We start from the raw sequence: 22,942 nt of genomic DNA on the forward strand, positions 1-22,942 counted from the left end.
GGGGGGACGGCGCGGCCCCGCTCCCCGCCGAGGCCCGCCCGGGGGGCGCCCGGCTCCCGCGCCTCGGGCCCTCGCCTCGCCGCTCCCGCGGGGCCCCGGCAGGTGTCTCCTTGCCCAAGGGAAATGAGACCCGAAAAGAGAACCGGGGAAGCCCTGAGCCTTCCCAGCCCTGCAGCCGGCTCGAGTGTCTTAGACCGGGTGAACTAGAACGTTAAACAAGATAGATTATCTTACAACTCGGTTCGTTTTAGGATGACGGGTCGCATTAGAATTGGGTTAGGGAAGGCAGCGAGCTCTAGGCTGTCATGCCGGATCTTGTTGCCATGGCCGAGGGGCGAGGTTTAAGGACACGGGTCGATTCCTAATTCTTTAACAAGTGCCCTTCTGTTCCAGGTGCTTGACAAAGACCCATCGTTGAGTGGGGCTCTAGTGCAGTCTGTTCGAGCCAGTAATCCATAAGCGACATTTTCAAACTATGTGAAGATCCGTTTTAAGATTTTTTCCTCTATGATGGAGAAGTATGAAAAAATTGGGAAAATTGGCGAAGGATCCTATGGAGTTGTTTTCAAATGCAGAAACAGGGACACGGGTCAGATTGTAGCCATCAAGAGATTTCTGGAATCAGAGGATGACCCTGTCATAAAGAAAATCGCACTTCGAGAAATCCGCATGCTCAAGGTAATGGATTCTTTAAAGTGAATTTTATAGGGACTAAAAAATTAAAGCGAGTCGTATTATGTCTAATAACTGTGTTAAGATGTGGTAACATCTCCTTCCCGCACGGACTTTTGTCCTCATTGACACAAATGGAACGTCTGTGTACAAGTCACCAATTACTTGGGGGGGGCGGGACTTGTGCAGGGAAAGGGGTTCGCTTTTGGAGATGCTGTGGGGTGTTTCATTTTTCTTCCTTGAAACTTCTCTTCCGTGTGAGCTCTAGACCTGGTTCTTGAAGAGCCATCAACTTTGATAGTACAGGAATTTACCACAACTCCAGTTTGCTAGCATTCATGAGTTTTAAACTTCCAGGCCATCTTCTGTTGACATTCTCAGCCCATTAAGAGAATTAATCATTTACCTGTTTTCCAACTGCTAGAAAGCTGACAGGTTTTCTCTGCACCTCACACTAATCTGCTGCTGAACATTATAATGTCCTATCTCTAGAAAAAGGATTCTTCTTAAAGAAGTGAAATGATCACTTTTAAAATATTTGTTAACCCTAGAAGACCGTGAAATCAGAGTGGTGGAAAAAGTTTATTACAAGCTGAGAGCATTTTTTCCTGTAATAGGAAGAGGCTGCTTTTCTGAATGTCTGTGCGGAAACCTAAATCCCAACATAGAGTGTGACATGTAATGAACATAGTGGGATTAACTTGGTTTCAAACAGTTAGGGCCTCTGTGTTCGGACATGTATAACCAACTCTATGTCGAGGGAAGGAGCAGCCTAGTGGGAGGGAGAGGAACATCCAGGGGATTTTCTCTTATCCCTGCCTCTTTGTTTTCTCCAGGCCTCTCTCAGCGTCTCTCTTTCCCATGGCTTGAGTGTGGGGTTATCTCTGGATGAGGACCCTGAATGTGAATTAGCAGGCTTTGGGTAAATTGAAATGAGTGGATAATAGGAAACCTCTCTTTCGGTTTGGGATGTTCTTAACCAACAGATCTTATCTATTCTGAGAAGACACCTCCAAGGATCCTCCACCCACACCCCGAGAGGCCCTCCCCTAGGAAGGGGTGAGACCAGCGGTATTTGCCCATCCCATGGCCTGGGGACCCCCTGTCCATGGGGACAGGTTCTCACCCTTTCTTTTGGGCTGTTGGGTGTTTTTCACTTTCTCAGGCCCTCCATAGAGGAGAAGGTGATACTTGAATGTCAAAGGATTCTTTTACACCAAAGAAAAGACAATCTGTTTCTAGTGGGGAGATACTCTTTTTCTGATTCCGAAGATCACCTGTGAATGCCTCAACCCTCTCAGCGCTCTTTAGCAATACTGGGTTTGCAGGTGTAGCTCCCTGAATTAATTGAGCTCCTCCAGGATGGGGACCTCTGTGTCTCTGTATGGATTACTAAGCACTTAGTAGGCCTCCAGTACACGTTACTGGAGATTGAAAAAAAAATGTTAACAAAATATGCTCTTAGGAAGAGTGGTTGTTGCCAGTACATTAGGAAGTCAGATGTGTTCTTTAAATAACTGAATAATGGTGCTACGTAAAGGAAAGGGCTGTGTGCACGGGAGGCTGATTTTAAGCACAGAGCACCCATTCTTCAGAACCGAGTGCCCAGATGTAGACTCCCCTAATCTATGTGAGGTGATGGGACTAGATTACTGATAGAGTCTCTTCTTGGGAGCCCTAACTTCTCAGCCTTCTGTGATATCCCCAACACATAACAGGTACTTAAATATTTGCTGAAACAGTAAATTGAAAGTTTCTTGGATGAAGTCACATTTTCTCCATTTAATCATTCAGTAAATATGTATAGAGCCTCATTGTGCCTAAAACAGTGTTTTTTTTTAGGGGCGCCTGGGTGGCTCAGTTGGTTATAACAGTGTTTTGTTTTGTTTTTTGTTTTTTTTAAAATATTTGATTTATTTATTTGAGAGAAAAAGAATGAGAGAGAGAGAGCATGAGAGGGGGGAGGGTCAGAGGGAGAAGCAGGCTCCCCGCTCGGCGGGGAGTCCGATCCGGGATTCAATCCCGGGACTCCAGGATCATGACCTGAGCTGAAGGCAGTCGCCCAACCAACTGAGCCACCCAGGCGCCCTACAACAGTGTTTTTAAAAAATTTTGTTTATTTGAGAGCGAGAGAGAGAGAGCGCATGCTCATGAGTGGGGGGAGGGGCAGAGGGAGAGAGAATCTGAAGCTGACTCCCCTGCTGAGCGCCAAGCCAGACACAGGACTCTCTCTCGACGCTGAGATCGTGACCTGAGCCAAAACCAAGAGTCGGACGCCCACCCGACTGAGCCACCCAGGTGCCCCTAAAACAAGGTTTATAGGAAGTTGTACACCCTGTGTTTCAGATGCTTAACTCATGGAAGGGAAATAAGAAAAATTTCCCCTTGGCTCTCAATCCTGATAAACTGGGTTCCTGATGAGCGGGGTCTGTGTCATTCACCTTGTGTCCCCAGGCTGGCAAGAACCCTCTATATAAAGTGTTTAGAGGCATGTTTGAACTAGACTTTGAAGTGTTTAGGGAGGCATGCAATGAGAAATAAGGCATTCAGGGCAGAGAGTCTCTCCAAGGAAAAGGTGCAAATTCGAAAACAGTATATTGAGGGAACATGGGTTATAACCCTAAAGTCTTAGCCAAGATTACCTGCTGGGTGCTAGCAGGCCAGGGAGAGAGGGAAAGGAAAGAAAGCCAGGGTTCAGTAGGAGGCAGTGTGAGGAATTTCTTGGAATAGAGGTCTGCTTTGCACAAAGCTACACCTTGGTCCCAGGTGGCCTTTGGGGTTTGGAGGTTGACTCCGGGGGACATACTGTAGTCACTGAGAACAGGAAAAAACTGGTGACATCTAGGCAAATGTTTTAGGGCCCCCATCTGAGCTGGAATTCAAGGGAGAGCTCCTGTGGCCCGTGGGAAGAGGAATATTACACTGTGAGCCCAGCACAGCTCTGTGGGCCCAATGGAAGGTTGCAGCTCAGTGAGTTTGAGTTCCTAGTACTTTCCTTGCACACCTCTTGCAGAACTGTGCTTTTAATGACCCCTGCTAATGTCGGGAACTAGGAACTAGGAGGATTGAGGCTGAAGGTTACCTCAGTAACCTTAGCCAGAGCAGGTGAGGACCGGTAGGAGCTGACCCACTGACTGCTCCTATTACAATAAGGAAAGCAAGACAAGTAGATTAAGACCAGGTGTCGGGGGCTTTGAATACCAGGCCAAGGAGTTTGGCTTTCTCTCGAAAAGAAAGAAGCCAGCAAGATTTTAATTAGAAAGTTGTCATTTGTAGACTTTCGGATTTTTTTTTCTTTCCCCCCAGATTTATTAAGAAATAATTGACATGTAACACTGTGTAAATTTAAGGCATATGATATTTGTTACACATATGTATTATGAAATGATTACCACAATAAGGTGGTTAACACCTCCATCACCTCACATAATTACCATTTTTTTGGTAGTTAGAACATTTAAGATTTACTCTCTTAGCAACTTTCGGGTATAGAATAGGTATTGTTAACTATAGTCACCACGTGTACATTAGATCACTTGGAACTTATTCATCTTGTAACTGGAAGTTTATATCCATTTCCCCCACCCTATAGCCCCTGCCAACCACCATTCTACCCTCTATTTTTATGAGTTCTGCTTTTTTAGATTCCATGCATAAGTGAAAACATCCAGTATTTGTCTTTCTCTGACTTATTTCATTTAGCATATTGCCCTCGAAGTCTATCCATGTCCTTGCAAATGGCAGGATTTTTTTCTTTTTATGGCTGGATAATATTTCATTATGCACACACACACATATATATGTTCCCCACGTAGACTTTTGGAGTTCATGGACCTGTAAAATTAAAGAAAAAACTTTTTTTACAGATAGGGATAGTGTTGTCAACATTTTTTTTTTCAAAGATTTTATTTATTCATTTGAGAGAGAGAGAGAGCATGAGCAGTGGGGAGAGGCAGAGGGAGAAGCAGACTCCCTGCTGAGCCAAAGAGCCCGATGTGGAACTCGATCCCAGAACCTGGAGATCATGACCTGAGCCAAAGGCAGACACTTAACCATCTGAGCCACCCAGGCGTCCCAAAAATCTTTATATTTATGTAAGTATCTTTTAAGAACACTTTTTATTTTTATTTTATTTTTAAAGATTTTATTTATTTGGCAGAGAGATAGAGCCAGAGAGCACAAGCAGGGGGAGTGGCAGAGGGAGAATCAGGCTCCCCAAGAGCAGGGAGCCCAATGTGGGGCTCGATCCCAGGACCCTGAGATCATGACCTGAGCCGAAGGCAGACACTTAACCGACTGAGCCACCCAGACGCCCCTTGGCTGTCAGCATTTTAAAAAGCCAACTACCAAATACTGTGACCATTATTTCATAAAAGAAAGGACATTTTTTTTTAAAGATTTTATTTATTTATTTATTTGAGAGAGAGAGAATGAGAGAGAGCACATGAGAGGGGGAGGGTCAGAGCGAGAAGCAGACTCCCTGCCGAGCAGGGAGCCCGATGCGGGACTCGATCCAGGGACTCCAGGATCATGACCTGAGCCGAGGGCAGTTGCTTAACCAGCTGAGCCACCCAGGCGCCCCAAGAAAGGACATTTTAATATTAAAAAAGAAAACCTTTAGGAAAGACACAATTTTAGAGAGTGGTTGACAACTATAAATAATGTCTATGTAGCTACCTTTCTGTGGTGTGTGAACAGTGTGTGTACTTATGTGCATGTGTGGGTATTCACTGTCCATTGATGAAAATGGTGACATCATTGGTTTTGTGCAGCCTGAATGTCGTGCACGTTAGCACTCTGTCTGGGAACGAGAAGATTCACCAGCTCAGCTGCCGCCCTGCATATAGGGTATGGGTTCTGTAGCTGAGATGATGAAATACTTACACGACAGAAGAACTGGATGGTCCTCGGATTTTATAATAGAATTTGGCCTCTATCCATCCTCAGAGAATTCCTTGTGTGTGTGTTTTCAAAACTGTTTATTTTACAATTTAGAGCAACTCCCAGTAGTTGCTGGTGGACTCTTAAAAATTATGGTCGTTTCCTCTGAGGCAGATACGATCATGGGAGCGAATTGTCTAGCAGTCAGTTCATAATTTTCAAGGCCTCATACCTACAGTACTTCCTGTTCTCAGGGTGGGAGCATACATGAGGATGTAACTATCCATTGGTAAGTGCTTTTGAGGATGATAATTATTATCAAAAAACCAATTTTGCTAATAGTTTTAGAAAACACTTTTTTCTGAAAATTTGAAACTTTTCAAATAACAGTATTTTGTGCCATTTGAAAAAAAAAGTGACATTTTTATGAGACACATTTAGTGTTTGTACTAATAAACTGCATTTGATTTTAATCAATCATGAATAGAAATAACCTACTGGGTGGCTCAGTCAGTTAACCTACAGAACATTCGGAGCGTTCCCTTTTTTGTCTTATGGTCTCCTCACTTTCAGTAACCTTCCAGTGAGGCTGTGGGGCTTTATTTCTGCGTGGAGACAGGAGCCACAGTTAAGAATTGCAGTTCTGAGCTGGCTCAGAGCTGTTGGGTGACCTTGGGCAACTCCAGGGCCGCTTGGAACCTGGCCCACCTCATCACCTTGACCTGTGTCTGTGTTCGGCATTGCCTCGCTGACTCTTTGCTGAGGGGAGCGAGAGTGCTGTGGGGCAAACAGCGAGCAGTGGTCAAGCAGCCTTAACGGACGCAAGGGCAGGAAAGCGGAGGGTCACAAAAAAGGCAGTAGTGTCGGAGAGAAGGACACACGGGTGGGAAGGCAGAAAGGTGGGCTTTAGTACCAAAGGGAGGCACCACAGGTGAAGCATTTCACACCGTCTGTCCCGAGAGGTTTGCTGCTGGAAATAGCAGACCAGAAATCCTGCTGGGCAAATTACCAGCCCAGGGACCATAAGGTGCTGTGGCAGGTACAACTGCCGAGGGTCCCTGTTACCCAAGCCCTTAGCAAGTGCTTGATTCCACGTGCCCTTGTGCCAGGGCCCCATTCCACCAGATGCTAACAGAGCACCATGTAAGGGCTCCCTAGGTTAGACTCTGAGTAGAGATTTCCTAATTTTTAAGGGCTTCTGCTCCCCTAATATTAAAGACTTCCCCAATATTCGTTGAATAATATTTCACAACTCTGTAGAAGTCTCACTGGGAAATTCTGTAACATCTTTAAGATTTAAGAAAAAAGTGCCATTTCTAGGTCAAGCCCGTTGTTTCATTGGCTTGTCCAAATGGATTTGTCTCAGCCATATTCGGCAACGCTTTGTTATGGTTTATGTGAGACCACAAACTCAGATGTGTGTGGGGATCACAGTGGAGACCTAAAGGAGTGAAGTGGGCTGAGTGTGAGACTAGATGGGGAGGTGGGCACGGGGCAGGCCGGAGACTCCGTGGCGCACAGGGTGGAAGGGGGGCCACCACTCCGCCCACACAGTGCAAGCCCAGGGAGCTAGATTTTCAGTCTTTTTTTAAACAGCCAGAAATCAGAATTTTATGTAAAACCTCCTGAGTTTTTCCCCACCAATCTTTGTTTTGGGGGAAAAAAAAAACAAACTTACAAAATAGATAGAAGTGGAAAGAATAATATAATGAATGCCTCTGTACCCTTCACTAGATTCATTAACCAGTTGTGAAAATTCTGCTTCATTTCCTTTCTGTGTCTCTGTCACACACACACACACACACACCCCCATACGTTTTCAGCTGAATCATTTCCTTAAGTATGCAGCATGAATCTGCTAGAATTCTTCTGTGTAACCACAATATGATTTCCACAACATGCTTTCTCATGGACTCAATACCATCATCTGACATACGGGCTGTGCTCAGGTTTCTCATAGGGTCCCAGTAATGGTTATGTAACTACAACTATAACCATAACCATAACTACAGCTGTATATTTAAATCCAGGTTCTAATCCATGACCACACATTGCAATTCATTGTCATGTCTCTTTAGTCTCTTTTAATATTGGCATTTTTGAAGCGTGCAGGCCTGTTGTTTCTCAGAATGTGCTTCCACATAGACTGTGGCTGTTTCCACTGCAGGCGTGAGGATGTGTCCTCTGGTTCTCAGCAGGAAGTACACCTTGTCAGTGTGGCCCCTAATTGCTGCCCTCAGCTTTGATCTCTTGATCGAGATGGGTCTTCCGGATTTCCCAATTGTAAAGAAACGTTTTCCCTTTTATAGTTAGTGTGTGATCTGTGAGGAGATATGCTGCGACTGTGTGACCACCTTGTGTCCCAACAACTTTCACCAAGTGATCTTTGCTTGAATCGATTATAAGAAGAGTTCTTGTAAAATGATGATTTTCAGCAATTCTTTCTGCATTCATTACTTATGGTTTTTCTGTTAAAAAAAACAACACACAACCTTTCCTTCACATACCACCCACCCCACCTCATACACACACTCTTTAGTATCACAGAGAATTTGTGGATTTTTTTTTTATTCAACTTGTTACAAACCATCACTGTGATTCTTTGATTCTCAAATGGTCACACATTTGATCCTGCTCCTTTGTCCTGACAGACGCCACTGTTCCTTGAGTACTTCCTTCCTGTGTGTCCCAGCAAAATGTACCAGGCTCATCCTGCCCCAGCTCTGGAATCAGCCATTTTTCCAAGGAGCCCTGGTTCCTTTTAGTGAGAATGAAAGCTGACCTTAAAATGTTGACAAGAAATTTTTTAAAAATGTCCAACACCGTTCAGGCCAAACAGAGCCCATCTGCAGGTAATGTTTGGCCCACAGACTCAGTTTTGGGCCTTTGGATTGTATGGCTTTCACTCTATGCCGATGTTCTCATTAGAGACTGGCAGATCTGGCCCCTTGATGTTCGTCACTAATAGAGAGATGTTGGGAGTTTATGGGAACTGGTTGTCAATAGTGTGGAAGACAAAGCGGAGCATTCCCTTGCCCACAGTGATAGAAACCAAACAAATCCTCCTTATCATCATCTTTCCCTATTTGTTCAACAAGTGGAGACCTGTTTAATTTTATTTTTACAAGATAATGTACTAACTGCAAATAGTAACGGGCTGTTTTGTTTGTTTATTATAAGAATTTTGGGCTTAGCTCACAACTTGTTTATACAGAAAGATTATATTTCTGCTATGTAATGAACCCCTAAGTAATAAAGCTACCAGACAAATACTTGAACAACAAAAGCAGAAGTCAAAAGGCTAGTGGCTCATTACCTTCGTAGAGACACTGAGTTTGTAGGGAGATTAAGCACATACCAGTATGTGTCAGTGTCCTAAATGCTCCTACATACATCCTGTCTACAGCTTAGATTGTAGAAAATGAAATAGCGCAGAGCAGGAGGAGAAAATAAGTGATTTTATAGTGCACATTGATAAAAGATATAATTATGCTATTACTTTTTTGGCCACTTGAATTACTTGTATTTTCAGCAAATGAAATTTATAAGTAGACAAGCTGTGTTACAGATAGCCATTATAAAATAATGAAACTGTTAGGTAGTACTTTTTATATTGAATGGAAAAGTTTTTAAATGAGCCAGGCTTGTATTTAATTTCCCTTTAAATTTTTTTACTGTTTTAATTCACCTTTTTATTTGGGAGGACTGATGTCTTAGGCACAAATTTGCTTTTACAGGCATATGTTCTTGCTAGTTATTAACCTTCTTTATTACTTATTAACTTTAAAAGCACTGTAGTAAAAATGCTTTTGTATAAAATTACCTGGTTGAAAACTTGGAGCTCAATTCCTCTTTTTGTTAAAATAATGAAAAGTGACTTCTACACCAGTGGAAGTTTATTTGTATAACCCAAACAAGTAATTTATTTCTGTCTGTACATTGCTGCATTAATTTTTGGCTATGCCATTGTTAATTTTCATTTTGACCACATTTGTACTATTGCTTCTTTTCTGGAAATGTTCATGTACTTTATTAGTCAACAAAGCAAATGGAGCATCCACAGTGCACATCCTTAGCCTGTGCTGGGTCTTGAGAAGAATCCAGAAGAGATCTCAGCCGAGGTCTGTGGCCAGAGGACCAGCCTGGTATACTCTGTTCATCCATGTTGTCGACAGGAAACCTACCATAAATAAATGTCATGCCCCTCTCCACCTCTCCACCCATGTACTCTCCCACTTCATATGTCACACCCTTCCCTTCTCTAGTCCCCAAAACAAAACGTTAGCCAGGGTGTCTACCATGGGATTCTTGGCATTTGGAGGAAATACGAGATGAAGACAGCTTTCCTTTACCAAAAGTGCTAAAGAAGGATTCCTCAGCAACACCATGAGGGGTGCAGAATATTTTCCTATAGGCTGGAGATGGTGGTGGTAATTCAGTAGCTTTTTAAATAATGAAAATAGCTCCCCCCGCCCCCGTGGTGATGTATTAACTAGTTCTCTGAAACTAACTTCAAAATATTTATTTTGGTTTTATAATATAGTGAAGACACATAAAGCTTTTTAAAACCATTTGTATGGGGGCGCCTGGGTGGCTCAGTCGTTAAGCGTCTGCCTTCGGCTCAGGTCATGATCCTGGAGTCCCGGGATCGAGTCCCGCATCGGGCTCCCTGCTCGGCAGGGAGTCTGCTTCTCCCTCTGACCCTCCTCCCTCTCATGCTCTCTGTCTCTCATTCTCTCTGTCTCAAATAAATAAATAAAATCTTTAAAAAAAAAAAAAAAACCAGATACAAATGCTATCATATTGTATATACATTCTGTAGTTTCCGTTTTACACTTAACACTGTATCTTGGATATCTTTCCAAGTCAACACATATAGATATGCTTTATTCTTTCAACAGCTGCATACTATTTTCTCATTTGAATGTAATATAAAGTCCTACAGTTTATTTAACTAATCACGTATTAATAGACATTTGGTCATCAGGTACACATAAAGCTGTGCAAATTTTTTTTTTTTTTTTTTAAGATTTTACTTATTTGCGAGAGAGAGAATGAGAGACAGAGAGCATGAGAGGGAGGAGGGTCAGAGGGAGAAGCAGACTCCCTGCTGAGCAGGGAGCCCGATGTGGGACTCGATCCCGGAACTCCAGGATCATGACCTGAGCCGAAGGCAGTCGCTTAACTAACTGAGCCACCCAGGCGCCCAAGCTGTGCAAATTTGAGAGAATATTGTGAACAGGAAGCATGATTTCCATAAGTAGATAACCGGGAGTGATGAGGAGAGGTCCGATCCTATTTCTTTTTTTTTTTTAATTTTTAATTTATTTATTTGAAAGAGAGAGACACAGTGAGAGATGGAACACAAGCAGGGGGAGTGGGAGAGGGAGAGGCAGGCTTCCCACAGAGCAGGGAGCCTGATGCAGGGCTCGATCCCAGGACCCTGGGATCATGACCTGAGCCGAAGGCAGACTCTTAACAACTGAGCCACCCAGGTGCCCCGGTCCGATCCTATTTCTGCTCCTGGTTCCCAGACCCATGGATTAGCCACAGAAGACACAGCACCATGTGGGTCAGTGCATATACCCCTAAAGAACTGAAGTACAGATTCCATCATTCTATTATTAGGTTGGCTGGTTGTAGGCGATGAGATATATAGTCGAACTAGTGGATCCCTTGGCCATGTGCTAATTGTCATGTCTCCTTTGCTGTAAAATGGGCCTCTTGGTCTGACGTTGTGTGGACTCCCGTGCCAGTAAAGCAGGCATTCTCTAAGCCCTTGGACTGTGGTGTAGGCAGGAATGGCAAACCCATATCTAAAGTTAGTATCAATTCCAGTAAGGACTCATCACTACCCTCTTCCCATAGCAGCTGGTCTCCTTCAAGGACAGTGCATATCAGCACCCCAGTATCAGTTTTTGCTCCTGTCAGGTTGTCCTCAGTAGCAGCAGTAGTCAGATCAGCCTTGCAGAGAGGGGGCAGTGCTCCGGGGACATGCACGCCCACCATTCCTGCGGCCATGGCCACCGAGTTCATGGGTCAATCACACAGGCCGGGGTGGCCAAGGACAGAACAGGCTGACACCCACCAGAAAGACATCTCCCGCTGGCTTGCTCGGTGCTTTCTCTGTCATGGATGCTCTCTCTGGTGGGCATGAATATGAAACCCAAAGACCCTCAAGCTCTGTACTCACTCCCACAAGTGCAATGTATGCCTCTTCTCCAAATGATCTTCCAGTCTTGTCCCTTCCAGACTCTTAATCAACTAGACGAGCTATTTGCCACTACCTAGGGGTCCATGTATATCTCGGGTCCTTTCTACCTTTGTACAAAGTGAGCCATCAAGTGCACTGCTTGAAGCTATGCTCAGTGGGAGGATATCCTGTTACCGTTGTCCTTCAAGGCCCCTGCTGAGTGGGGCTACCGTATGGTGGCAGTCCATTTTCAGCTAGTGCCAACAAAATGAGCTGATCCATCTGCAAGCTGGACTTGAGGTTTTTCTCCTCCATTACTTGGAAACTCCCATTAAACCATATGTATAAGTTGAAGGACAGGTGACAGAACAATAAAATAGATGACATGGAGAATAGGCCACCTCTTTTCGTTTCGCTTGTTCCCTGCAGACCTGCTTGAGCCTGATCACAAAAGTATAGTTTTCCCCCACACATAGTGGATTGCTGTGACCTCCATGCAGTCTTATGATGTGGATCTCTATTACCCAGTGCCCAAGAGGAAGCTCTTGGTCACATAATCCCTTGATGTCCCGTGGTCAGTACTCAGTCTCTATGAGGGGCTCATGAGACAGCAGAAGCTGGACAGCACTAGCATGATTGGATATACTGAATCATACGGCCTGGGTGGTAGGGTAGCTCTGATGTGCTGTAAAGTTGTGCCTTGGGTCCTAACCAATATTGGCAGCCTTCCAAACCACCTGGTAAATTAGAACAGTATTCCCAAGAACTCTTCCCTGGTGCACGTGTATAAGATATGCCGCCTCCAGAATCTGAAGAGACCCACCAAATGCAATGCCTTTTTTTAGTGGTGGGTGATACAAGGTGCAACAATTTGTCCTTGACTTTAGAGGGGATGTCCCGGCGTGCCCCAAGCCATTGGACCCCTAGAACGTTACCCCTGACATGCCCCAGCGGATTTTCTCCCACTCTCTGGTATACATGTGTCTTAATGGGGCATTCAGAATACTTGTCATTTCCTACTCAGCAGGAGGTCCAGTTAACTTGATGTCATCAATACAGTAGATCAGCATGATATTCTATGAAATGTCCAGATGATCAAGGTCCCTTTAGACCATACTGCAACAGAGAGCAAGAGAGTTAACCTAAGCCTTGGGCAAGATGGTGAATGTGAACTGCTGTCCATTCCACAAAAAGTGAACTACTCTTGATCCTCCTTACTGATAGGGATTGGAAAGAATACATTCATCAGATCAATGATGAATGCATGATCTGACGAATTGCATGTCAGGTGCCAGAGACTATAGATCTGTTCCAGAAAAGATATCACATCTGGCCCTGCAGTTGCAATTGGAGCTATGATTTGGTTGAGTTTATAGCAGTCTACCAGGTGAATTGAGTGGGGATATGATGTGGACTACCACCCCTGCATCTTTAAGTCTTTAATGGTGCCAATCCATCCTTTACTCTTGAGATGTGGTTTTGCTTCTGATTTGCTGTTTTGGCCAGGGCTGTGCTAGGGGGTGTGCAGTTTCAGAGGCTTCTCTTTGGTCCTTTCTGCCATATTGGCTCTTACTCCACAGGTCGTGGAACCAATGTGAAGATTTGCCAACTACTAAGTGCATCCATCCTAATTATGCACTTGAGAGTGGAGGAAATAACCTCAAGAGTGGATCTCAGGACCCCTTAGGCCCACAGTGAGGCATGACTCTAACCTGGGGCCATGATAGCATTTTGGGTCCTTAGACTTGGTAGCCAGCCACAGCCCTTGAAAAGTCTGAGACTCTCCCTTCCCCAGTCACCCTGGTGAATAGCCACAGGTCCCTTTGGGAAAGAATGGAGGAGTAGTTGTGGTGGCGTTGCAGGATGCCTCAGCATGGTGAGTCAGTCGAAAGCACTTTGGTCTACACACTGCCTTAGATCTAGAAACTGGGTGAGAAACTGCAGCGTTCCATCCTGACAGGCGACATCAACCCTCTGCTTGCCATCTCTCCGTTTCTTCCGGTAACACAAGGACCACACCGGCCGGCTGCTCTTCTGTCCCACCTACGAGAACTCCGCAGTGAGTGAGTTCCTGTCTGCGTCAGCACGGGTTTCTGGGAAATAAAGCATCTGGCCTCACTTCCCGTGATGGGAGTTACGTATACCTCGCCATGGTCAGCACCTGGTCTCAGCCACTTGGGAACCGCCTCACTCCAACGGGAACCAGAGAGCCGCGTTCCAGGTAGCATCTCCAGCCTACAGAGGACAGCCAGCACTGAGCTTCGCAAAGATGCCGGTGACCTCCTTCCCCGTGCCTTCCTTACTGCTTTCGTGGAGGAAGGAAAGACTGTGGCCAGGGGTCCTTGTCAGTCACAGGAGAGTACTCCCACGTCAATGCATTTCTCCCTCCCCAGCCTTACATGTCACCACTGCCATGGTCCAAGGCCCTCAAGCGTCCTGCTGGTACACATGAGCCAGGGCTTGTAATTCCGTCAGGTGTTTCCTCCTGGGCGAGAGGCACATTGCCTGGCTTGAGCACACTGCCACGTCGTCCTAGTTATACAGGTCTCTGGACCCTGGGAGGAGGTGGGGATAGGATCTAAGGAGGACACGCATCGTCCTCCCCAGAAGACAGCTGCCTCAGTGATATTTCTGGTATTTCCAGGGTCTCTGTATGCGACGAAGTGTTTCACCTACGGCAGAAGCACAGAAGCTGCTCCTCCCAGCCCAGGGGGTTCAGGGAAATGTGGGAGTTTAGGATTCTCAGGCTCATTACCCTAGAGGTATCTATTCCAGATCTCAGAGCCCCTCTCTTTTCTCACCCGGGCCCTGACTTTGGCAGAAGAGGCCTCTTGAAGCTACCCATTGTCTGCGTCGTGTCTCTGCTACTCTTAGGTCCTAGGCCTGATCTGAGCAGCCTATCCTGTGTCTGCAGGAGCTCAGCGCCTCCTTCAGTACTGCACAGGGGCCTCTCTTACAGCGTGCGGGTGGCTAACCCAAACCTGTCGTTTTCTCTTCTCTTTCTTCAACGACCTGGAGCTCACTCAATAACCCCTGTAATTACCGTTGGCCCCTTGGCCCGGCTACTCCCCTACGACTCACGTGCCCCTGCTACTGTGTGAGCCAACCGCACCGTGTTCAAAACCGCGACTGGCCGGCGACAGCCTTCCCAACTGCGTCCCTGCAGCGCCCCAGGGCTTCCGCTCACCTCACGTACCACCAGCAGTGGGGTCCTGGTTGCCATCTGCCTGGTGATGGATCCGGTTCCAGAATCCCATTCTGAAGATGCACTAGCTAAGACCACTTCTGGTACCAATTGTCTTAGGCTGTGCACCTCCTTTAAAGTAAAGTCTGAGACAAGGGATCACACACTAGTAGTTTATTTTGGGAAGTGATACCGGGGAGCTGGAGTAAGGGACAGGAGAGAAGGAAATAGGGAAGGAGGCAAAAGCAACGCAGGGGACAACAGGGACTCAACGTGCTAGGGCTCTTGAAGGAGCCTGAGGACAGAAGAGAGGAGCATTTACCCACCACTTCCTGCACGCCCCCCCCCCTCACCGCCATGCTTCAGGGTTCCCCCCTGGAGCGCTAACTCCTGCAGGTTAGAATCCTCTACCAGCTCCCTGGACCTCAGCACCCAGAAGCCCCCTGGGGCAGAAGGCAAAAGACACACAGTGCAGCTGAGAGGAGGGGCTGTTGGGCATCCACCTGGAAGCTGCTTGCTAGGCAACGGTTAGATTAAAAGATGGACTGACACTGACCTCCTTGCTGTTCACAAACATTCCAGGCAGGGTTCCACGTGAGACCCTTAGGACCCGTAGATCCTTCTGCCTGGGGTATTTTTCTGGCCGTCTCCATGGCTCTTACCTTCTTCAGATCTTTTTTCATTTGTCACCTTTGGTGTGAGGTCTTTCCTGATCACCCTGTTGTAAATTGCACCCCCTTCCACGCTACTGTGCCCCCCCTACCTTTCCATGAGACTTATCACCAGCCAGCATGCTCAAACATAAGCTCCCTGAGAGCAGAGATTTCTGTTAGCCCTGTTAAATATTGTAATCCCAGAGCTTAGAATAATGTCTAGCACGACGTAGGGCTCAGCATATGTTTTTGAATAATAATATATTTAAAAATGAATCCATGAAAGGGACGCCTGGGTGGCTCAGTTGGTTAAGCGACTGCCTTCGGCTCAGGTCATGATCCTGGAGTCCCGGGATCGAGTCCCGCATCGGGCTCCCTGCTCGGCAGGGAGTCTGCTTCTCCCTCTGACCCTCCTCCCTCTCATGCTCTCTGTCTCTCATTCTCTCTGTCTCAAATAAATAAATAAAATCTTAAAAAAAAAAAAAAATGAATCCATGAAAATAGAACTTTTTCATAGTTTTTCAAAAACTTTCTATTTTCATATATATTTTTAAAATTTTTATTGTCGAAATATAGTTGGCTTACAATGTTATATTAGTTTTCGGTGTGCAGCGTAGTGTGATTCATCAATTTCATACGTTACTCAGTGCTCCCCACAGTAAGTGTGGTCATCACACAGCGTTCTTACAATATTATTGACGAGGGGCGCCGGGGTGGCTCAGTCGGTTAAGTGTCCGACTCTTGATTTTGGCTCAGGTCATGATCTCAGGGTCATTGCACTCAGTGTAGAGTCTGCTTAAGATTCTTTCCCTCTCTCTGTGCCCCTCTCCAGCCCCTGACCTCCACTCCCTCGCTCGCCCTCTCTCTCTCAGTAAAAAATAAATTAAAAAAAATTTAAAATATTAACTATATTCCATATGCTGTACTTTTAATTTCTGTGACTCACTTATTTTATAACTGAAGTTTGTACCTCCTAATCCCCTTCACCTATTTCTCTCATCCCCCCCTTTTTAATATATTTTTAATAAAATTACTCAGTAGCTTCTATTTTCATGTTTTTATAACGTTACTCAGTAACTTACCTTCTTTTTTTGTATTTTTTATTAAAATTTAAATTCAATTAATTAATATGATGTATTATTTGTTTCAGGGGTACAGGTCTGTGATTCCTCAGTCTTATACCCAGTGCTCATTAAAACACATACCCTCCCCATAACTTACCTTCTTTGTTCAACAATACATTATTGTCATTGGGCCAATAGATAGATCTCTGTTAATTTTGTTCTTTTTAATAGTTGCATAGTATTCAATATTTCATGCTTTAAATGTACCACAATTTATTTTGCCATCCTCTTTATCAAAGGATGTTTGTGTTGTTTCTAATTTTTTGCTTTTACAAACAATGCTGCAATAAATATCTTTGTCCATATATCTTTATGCAGTGGTGCTTTTATTTATGTAGGGTATATTTCCGGAAGTGGTGTGCTGGGTAAGATGGGGGCTCTGTGTGTGTTTCAATGCACTTTATTTTTTAGAAGAGTTTTAGATTTACAGAAAAATTGAGAAGATTGTGCAGAGAGTTCCCATATACCCTGTGCTCAGTTCCACCTGTTATTAGCATCTTACATTAGTATGGTATGTTTGTTATAACTAATGAACCAGTATGACATGTTATCATTAATTAAAGTCTGTACTTCACTCACATTTCCTTAGTTTTTATATAATGTCCTTTTTCTGTGCCAGGATCCCATCTAGGATACCACATTATGTTGAGTTGTCGGTGTCCCTCGGCTCCTCTTGCCTGTGACCATTTTAGATTTTCTGTGTATTTAATGGCCATGATAGTTTTGAGAAGTACTGGTCAGGTATTTTATCGCATTCTGCTTTCTTTCTTTTTTTTTAAGATTTTATTTATTTATTTGACAGAGAGAGACACAGCGAGAGAGGGAACACAAGCAGGGTGAGTGGGAGAGGGAGAAGTAGGTTTCCCGCCGAGCAGGGAGCCCGATGCGGGGCTCGATCCTAGGACCCTGGGATCATGACCTGAACCCAAGGCAGACGCTTAATGACTGAGCCACCCAGGCGCCCCCTCACATTCTGCTTTCTAACAGAGGATTCCCCAACCTCCTAAATGTTTTTTTTTTTTTTAATTTGGATACATTAAGGTTCACTCTTTGTGCTGTAACGTTCTGTGGGTTTTGAGAAATGTATAATGTCACGTATTCTCCATTACAGTATCAGGCAGAATAATTTCACAGCCCTAAAAATCCTGTTTCACGTGTGCCTTTTCCCCCCCATGTCTCTGAACTCCTGGCAATCACTGACCTTTTTACTGTCCCCACAGTTTTGCTTTTTCCAGAGTGTCGTATAATTGAAATCATACAATATGTCATCTTTTCAGACTAGCTTCTTTCACTTAACAATATGCATTTAAATTTCATACATGTCTTCTCATGGCATGATAGCTCATTTCTTCTTATCACTGATTAATATTCCATTCTATGGATGGAGCATAATCTTTTATCCTTTTGCCTAAAGGAAGACAATCCGTTTGCTTGCAATTTTTGGTGATTATAAATAAAGCCGTTCTAAACGTTCATGAGCAGGTTTTTATGTGGATATAAGTTTTCAGATCATTTGGGTAAACACCTAAGAGTATGAATCCTGGATCATATGGTACAACTATGTTTAGCTTTGTAAGAAACTCCCAAACTGTCCTCCAGAGTGGCTGTGCCATCTTGCATTCCCACCAGCAGTGAGTGCGTTCCTGTTGCTCAGTATCATCATCAGTGTTTGGTGTCATCAGCTGTTTTGGGTTTTAGCTTATTCTAATAGGTATGTAACGGTATCTCGTTGTTTCTGTAATTTGCAGTTCCCTAGTGAAAAAATATGTTGATCATCTTTTCATATGTTTATTTCCCATCTGTTTTTTAATTTTTTTTATTATGTTCAGTTAACCTCTGTATAGTACATCATTAGTTTTTGACATAGTGTTCAATGATTCATTAGTTACGTATAACACCCAGTGCTCATCACAACACGTGCCCTCCTCAATGCCCATCACCCTGTATTTCCCATCTGTATCTCTTCTTTGGTGAGGTGTCTACTCAGATCTTTGGCCCATGTTTTTTGGGTGTGTTGTTTTAATAAATACTGCTAGTAACTTTCCCTAAAAGTCTAACCAGCCAAGTGTGAGAAGATCCATTTCTCTATATCCTTGGCAACACTGGATGTTACCAATTTGTGAAATGTCTGTCCATTAGGAAAAAGAGTCGCTTCACATTCTTGCTCTGATTTGCCCTTCTCTGACTACTAGTGAGATTGAATATCTTTTCATGTCTCTGGATCATTTATATTTCCTCTTCTGTGTACTACCTGCTTATTATATCTTTTGCCCATTTTCCCACTACGGTGTCTTTTTCTTCATAGTACATGAAGTGTCTTTGTAATAGTAGGGCTGTAGCCCTTTATTTGTTGTAACAAGTATTTCCCTGCCTATTATTTGTCTTTTGACATTGTTTCTAGTGTTTTTGTTTTTCGTTTTTTACCAAACCAACATTATTTTATTTTTTTTATTAAGGTAAAATACACATAACATAAATGTTACCATTTTAACTATCTTTAAGTGTATATATATATATATATATATATATATATATATATATACTTCAGTGACATTAAGGGCATTCACACTGGTGTGCAACCATCACCACCATGCAGCTCCAGAACTTTTTTTTAAAGATTATTTATTTACTTTAGAGAGAGAGCAAGAGTGCATGTGCACGATGGGGAAGGGGCAGAGGGAGAGAATCTTCAAGCAGACTCCCTGCTGAGTGTGGAGCCAAGCATGGGGTTCAGTCCCACCACCCATGAGATCATGACTTAAGCCAAAACCAAGAGCTGGCTACTTAACCAACTGAGCCACCCAGGCGCCCCTGTAGCTCCAGAACTTTTGTCATCTTCCCAACATTATTTTATTCTTCTGTGGCCAAACTTGCCTATCTTGTCTTTTTTCTTCTAGAGCTCTTGTTTTTTAGGATGCTTTCTTCCATCCTAAAGTCATAGAAAGTTTCTCCTAAAATTTTTTCTAGTATTTATAGTATTTTATACTAAAATTTTTTAACATATCTGAAAATTATTCTTATATATAAGGTGGTAAGATATGGTTCTCATTTTCCTAATGGGTAATCAGTTTTCCCAGAATCAATTTTAAATAAAGTACATTGTTTTCAATTGTATTGAAGTACTACTTTGGTCATATGTCAATTTCCCTTAAATACATGGATCTAGTTCTAGACTCTGTACTGCTTCTGTTTGTTCATTTCTTTGTCAATAGCCTGCTGGCCTGGTCATGATGATGCTGCTGATGATGATTATAGGCACTTTATTGAAAATTTTGCCATCTGGTAAAGCTAGTTGCCCCAACTGTTTTTTTCCTTGGCAGTTTTAAAACAGTTATAGTTCTGTATGAACATAAAAGGCATTTTATCTAGTTAAAAAAAAAATACCCTTTTGGATTCTGATTGGAATTGCATTATATCTACATATTATTTTTAGAACTGACCTTTAAAAAAATTTTTAAAAGATTTTAATTATTTATTTATTGGAGGGAGAGAAAGTACGGGAGTGGGGTGAGGAGCGGAGGGAGAGGCAGACAGACTCCCCACTGAGCAGGGAGCCCGACGAGGGACTCGATCCCAGGAGTCTGGGATCACAACCTAAGCTGAAGGCAGATGGCCAACCGACTGAGCCACCCAGGTGCCCTTGAACTGACTTTTTATGATATGAATTCTTCAGTGGCATTATTTTATCAGGACCGTACCTATACTTTGAAAGTTCTTAAATGGGGTTAAGGTGAAATTTAGAGCTTCTTTCTGAGTCAAAAACAAATTGGGTACATCTGCTATTAACTCTTACATTGAGTTTCATGATGTATTTGAGAGCATTCATCGCAGGGGAAGGGAAGAGTGATAGGAAATATGAAGAATTCGATTCTTTCTCTTCTTCTTAGTTTGGACGAGCTCCCAACCTTGCTGGATCTCACGTGCTTGACAGGGTCATAATATGCTGATCTGGGAATCCCTGGGAAGTATTAAGGGTTAATTATTATAAAAGGGGGGCATCAGTTTTTTCCATTCTGTGTGAATGTTAACTGATAAGAGATTTCTGCAAATGTGTCTAGGTAACTAAGACCTAGAGTCAAGTTCAAGAATTGTAATGGCCTATAAAAAACATCTTACTAAAACAGCTCCTGCTTTCTAAAATTTAATCCCTCTCCTTTTATTATTTATCACAGTTACGGGAGAAGAACGTTTTTGAAAGGAAAACAGGATATGATCATGGAGAAAATAGTCTGTTGCTTTTGTCTGAAGCACAGACAGGGTAAATATCCCCCCAGTTGCCCTGCAAAGAATAAGAATCCTTGAAAACCAGGGCGCCTGGGTGGCTCAGTCGGTTAAGCGTCTGCCTTCGGCTCAGGTCATGACCTCAGGGTCCTGGGATCGAGCCCTGCATAGGGCTCTCTGCTCAGCAGGGAACCTGCTTCTCGCTCTATCTCTGCCTGCCACTCCCCCTGCTTGTGCTCTCTATCTAAATAAATAAATAAATAAATAAATAAATAAATAAATAAATAAAATATTTTTAAAAAAGAATGTTAAAGATCAACTTTATTAAAAAAAAAAAGAATCCTTGAAAACTTGAAGGGTAGGAGAGACCATGGATATAACGGTCTGTATACTGGTTAATCCAGAAACATGTGACCACTGAGGACTAGGGTAGGGTAGAGGTCACAAACCCGCTACCTGCAAGGGCCAGACAGGTGCGGGAGAAATGCTTCACTTCTGCAAATACATATACTTTTTCTTATTTGCCTTGAAATAAGCAGTCATTTCATTTCTTCTTCTTCTTCTTTTTTTTTTTTTTTTTATATTTTATCCATTTATTTTTTTGAGAGAGAGCACGAGTGGGGGCTAAGGGGCAAGAGAGAGGGAGAAGCAGACCACCTGCAGAGCAGCTCTGGTGTGGTGTGGGGCTCGATCCCAGGACCCTGAGATCATGACCTGAGCCAAGGCAGACGCTTAACTGACTGGGCCACCAGGTGCCCCTGCAGTCATTTCTATTGCGTGTACATTTTTCTACTTTTGATAGAAACACAGGTACTTTAAATATCTCACTTTTACCTCTCAGATAAGAAAACTAATCATGCAAGAGTGATGATAAAGGACAGCTTTCACTTGGCCTTAGTGTTGGGGAGTGGTAGGGAGTGGTGGGGACTGCAGTGAACTAAGCACATGGGCCTTATCTACAGGGAACAGCTGTGTCTTGGCCCTAGCTCACTGATGCCACCGTGTGCAGGCCCCATGTTGCTAGATCTGCAGCGTTTTCAAGAGAATCCTGGTAACCAGGGTTTTAAGGTAACATTTCCTGATCTGAAATGTTGGCAACTAGTACAAAATTCTTCAGAGTGCTGTGGCCAAGCATTTGACCTTGGAGGATGTAGAAGACTGTGCTTATCACAACAGATGGGTGGTCAGTGTAGACATAGGGCCAATGACGAGACGGAGGAAGCTGGCCAAGAAGGATACGTAGCATTCTCTGCTCTGTGGGGGAAACCAAGTAAAGGTCAGGTTAAATGCAGCTGACAAAAATGGAGTCCTTTTTTCAATGGCAGAGAAAATGCTTCTCTTCACAGCATATTATGAAACGCCAATGTTCAAAACAGAGAGAAAAATAAAAGGGAAGCCAAAATAAAATAGCATCAACAAAGGTGGCGACTTTATCCATGAGAAACTAGATCCGAGTCTGAGCAGGCCAGCCTTCTACATATGGAATAACTAAAGGCTGGTGTGGCCGGACTGCTAAGAACCACTGAGATCCTCAGGATTGGGCCAGCACAAATCATAATGCCGACAAATCAGACCAGGCCTGAGGCTTTGGCTTTCATCCACTCATAAACAGGAAGGAATTATAATTAAAAGAGCCCTGAACTATATCACTGTAGTAGATATGGCAATTTAACCTGTTTTATTAAAATTACTTGTATGTATAATAAACATGTCAGTGGACTGTCCATCCATCTCCTCATCTAATTCCTCTGTATGTCCCTAAAGAAGCCCATTCAGTATTGAAGTAGAAGTATCCAAATCCTTGTGAATACAAACTTTCACAATATTGGAGCTGTTATCAAACCCTCCAGGCTACCAATTGCAAACTGGTTTCAGGACTGACTAGAGATGTCTCTCTGAGTCCTGCCCCCGAGATACGGGGATGTCAACAGAGAGCGACGGAGAAGGTTGAGATGCTAGATACATAGGACCTGGCTCCTGGTCTCAGTCCTGCACTGACCCTGCTTCCAAAGTG

General features: G+C 43.7%; 1 protein-coding gene across 1 annotated transcript in view; it reads left to right on the top strand.

Annotated features, from left to right (window-relative positions):
* The window catches only part of CDKL1 (cyclin dependent kinase like 1), a 51,801-nt gene that overhangs the window by 535 nt on the left and 28,324 nt on the right, over window positions 1-22,942 (top strand). The window contains exon 2 of the mRNA XM_034992433.1: window positions 394-678. Coding sequence (XP_034848324.1) covers window positions 508-678 — 171 coding nt within the window. The 5' untranslated portion in view covers window positions 394-507. The remainder of the gene's footprint in view (window positions 1-393; window positions 679-22,942) is intronic.

This window comes from Mirounga leonina, unplaced genomic scaffold (assembly GCF_011800145.1).
Source record: "Mirounga leonina isolate KUSES-001 unplaced genomic scaffold, KU_Mleo_1.0 Mir_82, whole genome shotgun sequence".
NCBI classification, from domain to species: domain Eukaryota; kingdom Metazoa; phylum Chordata; class Mammalia; order Carnivora; family Phocidae; genus Mirounga; species Mirounga leonina.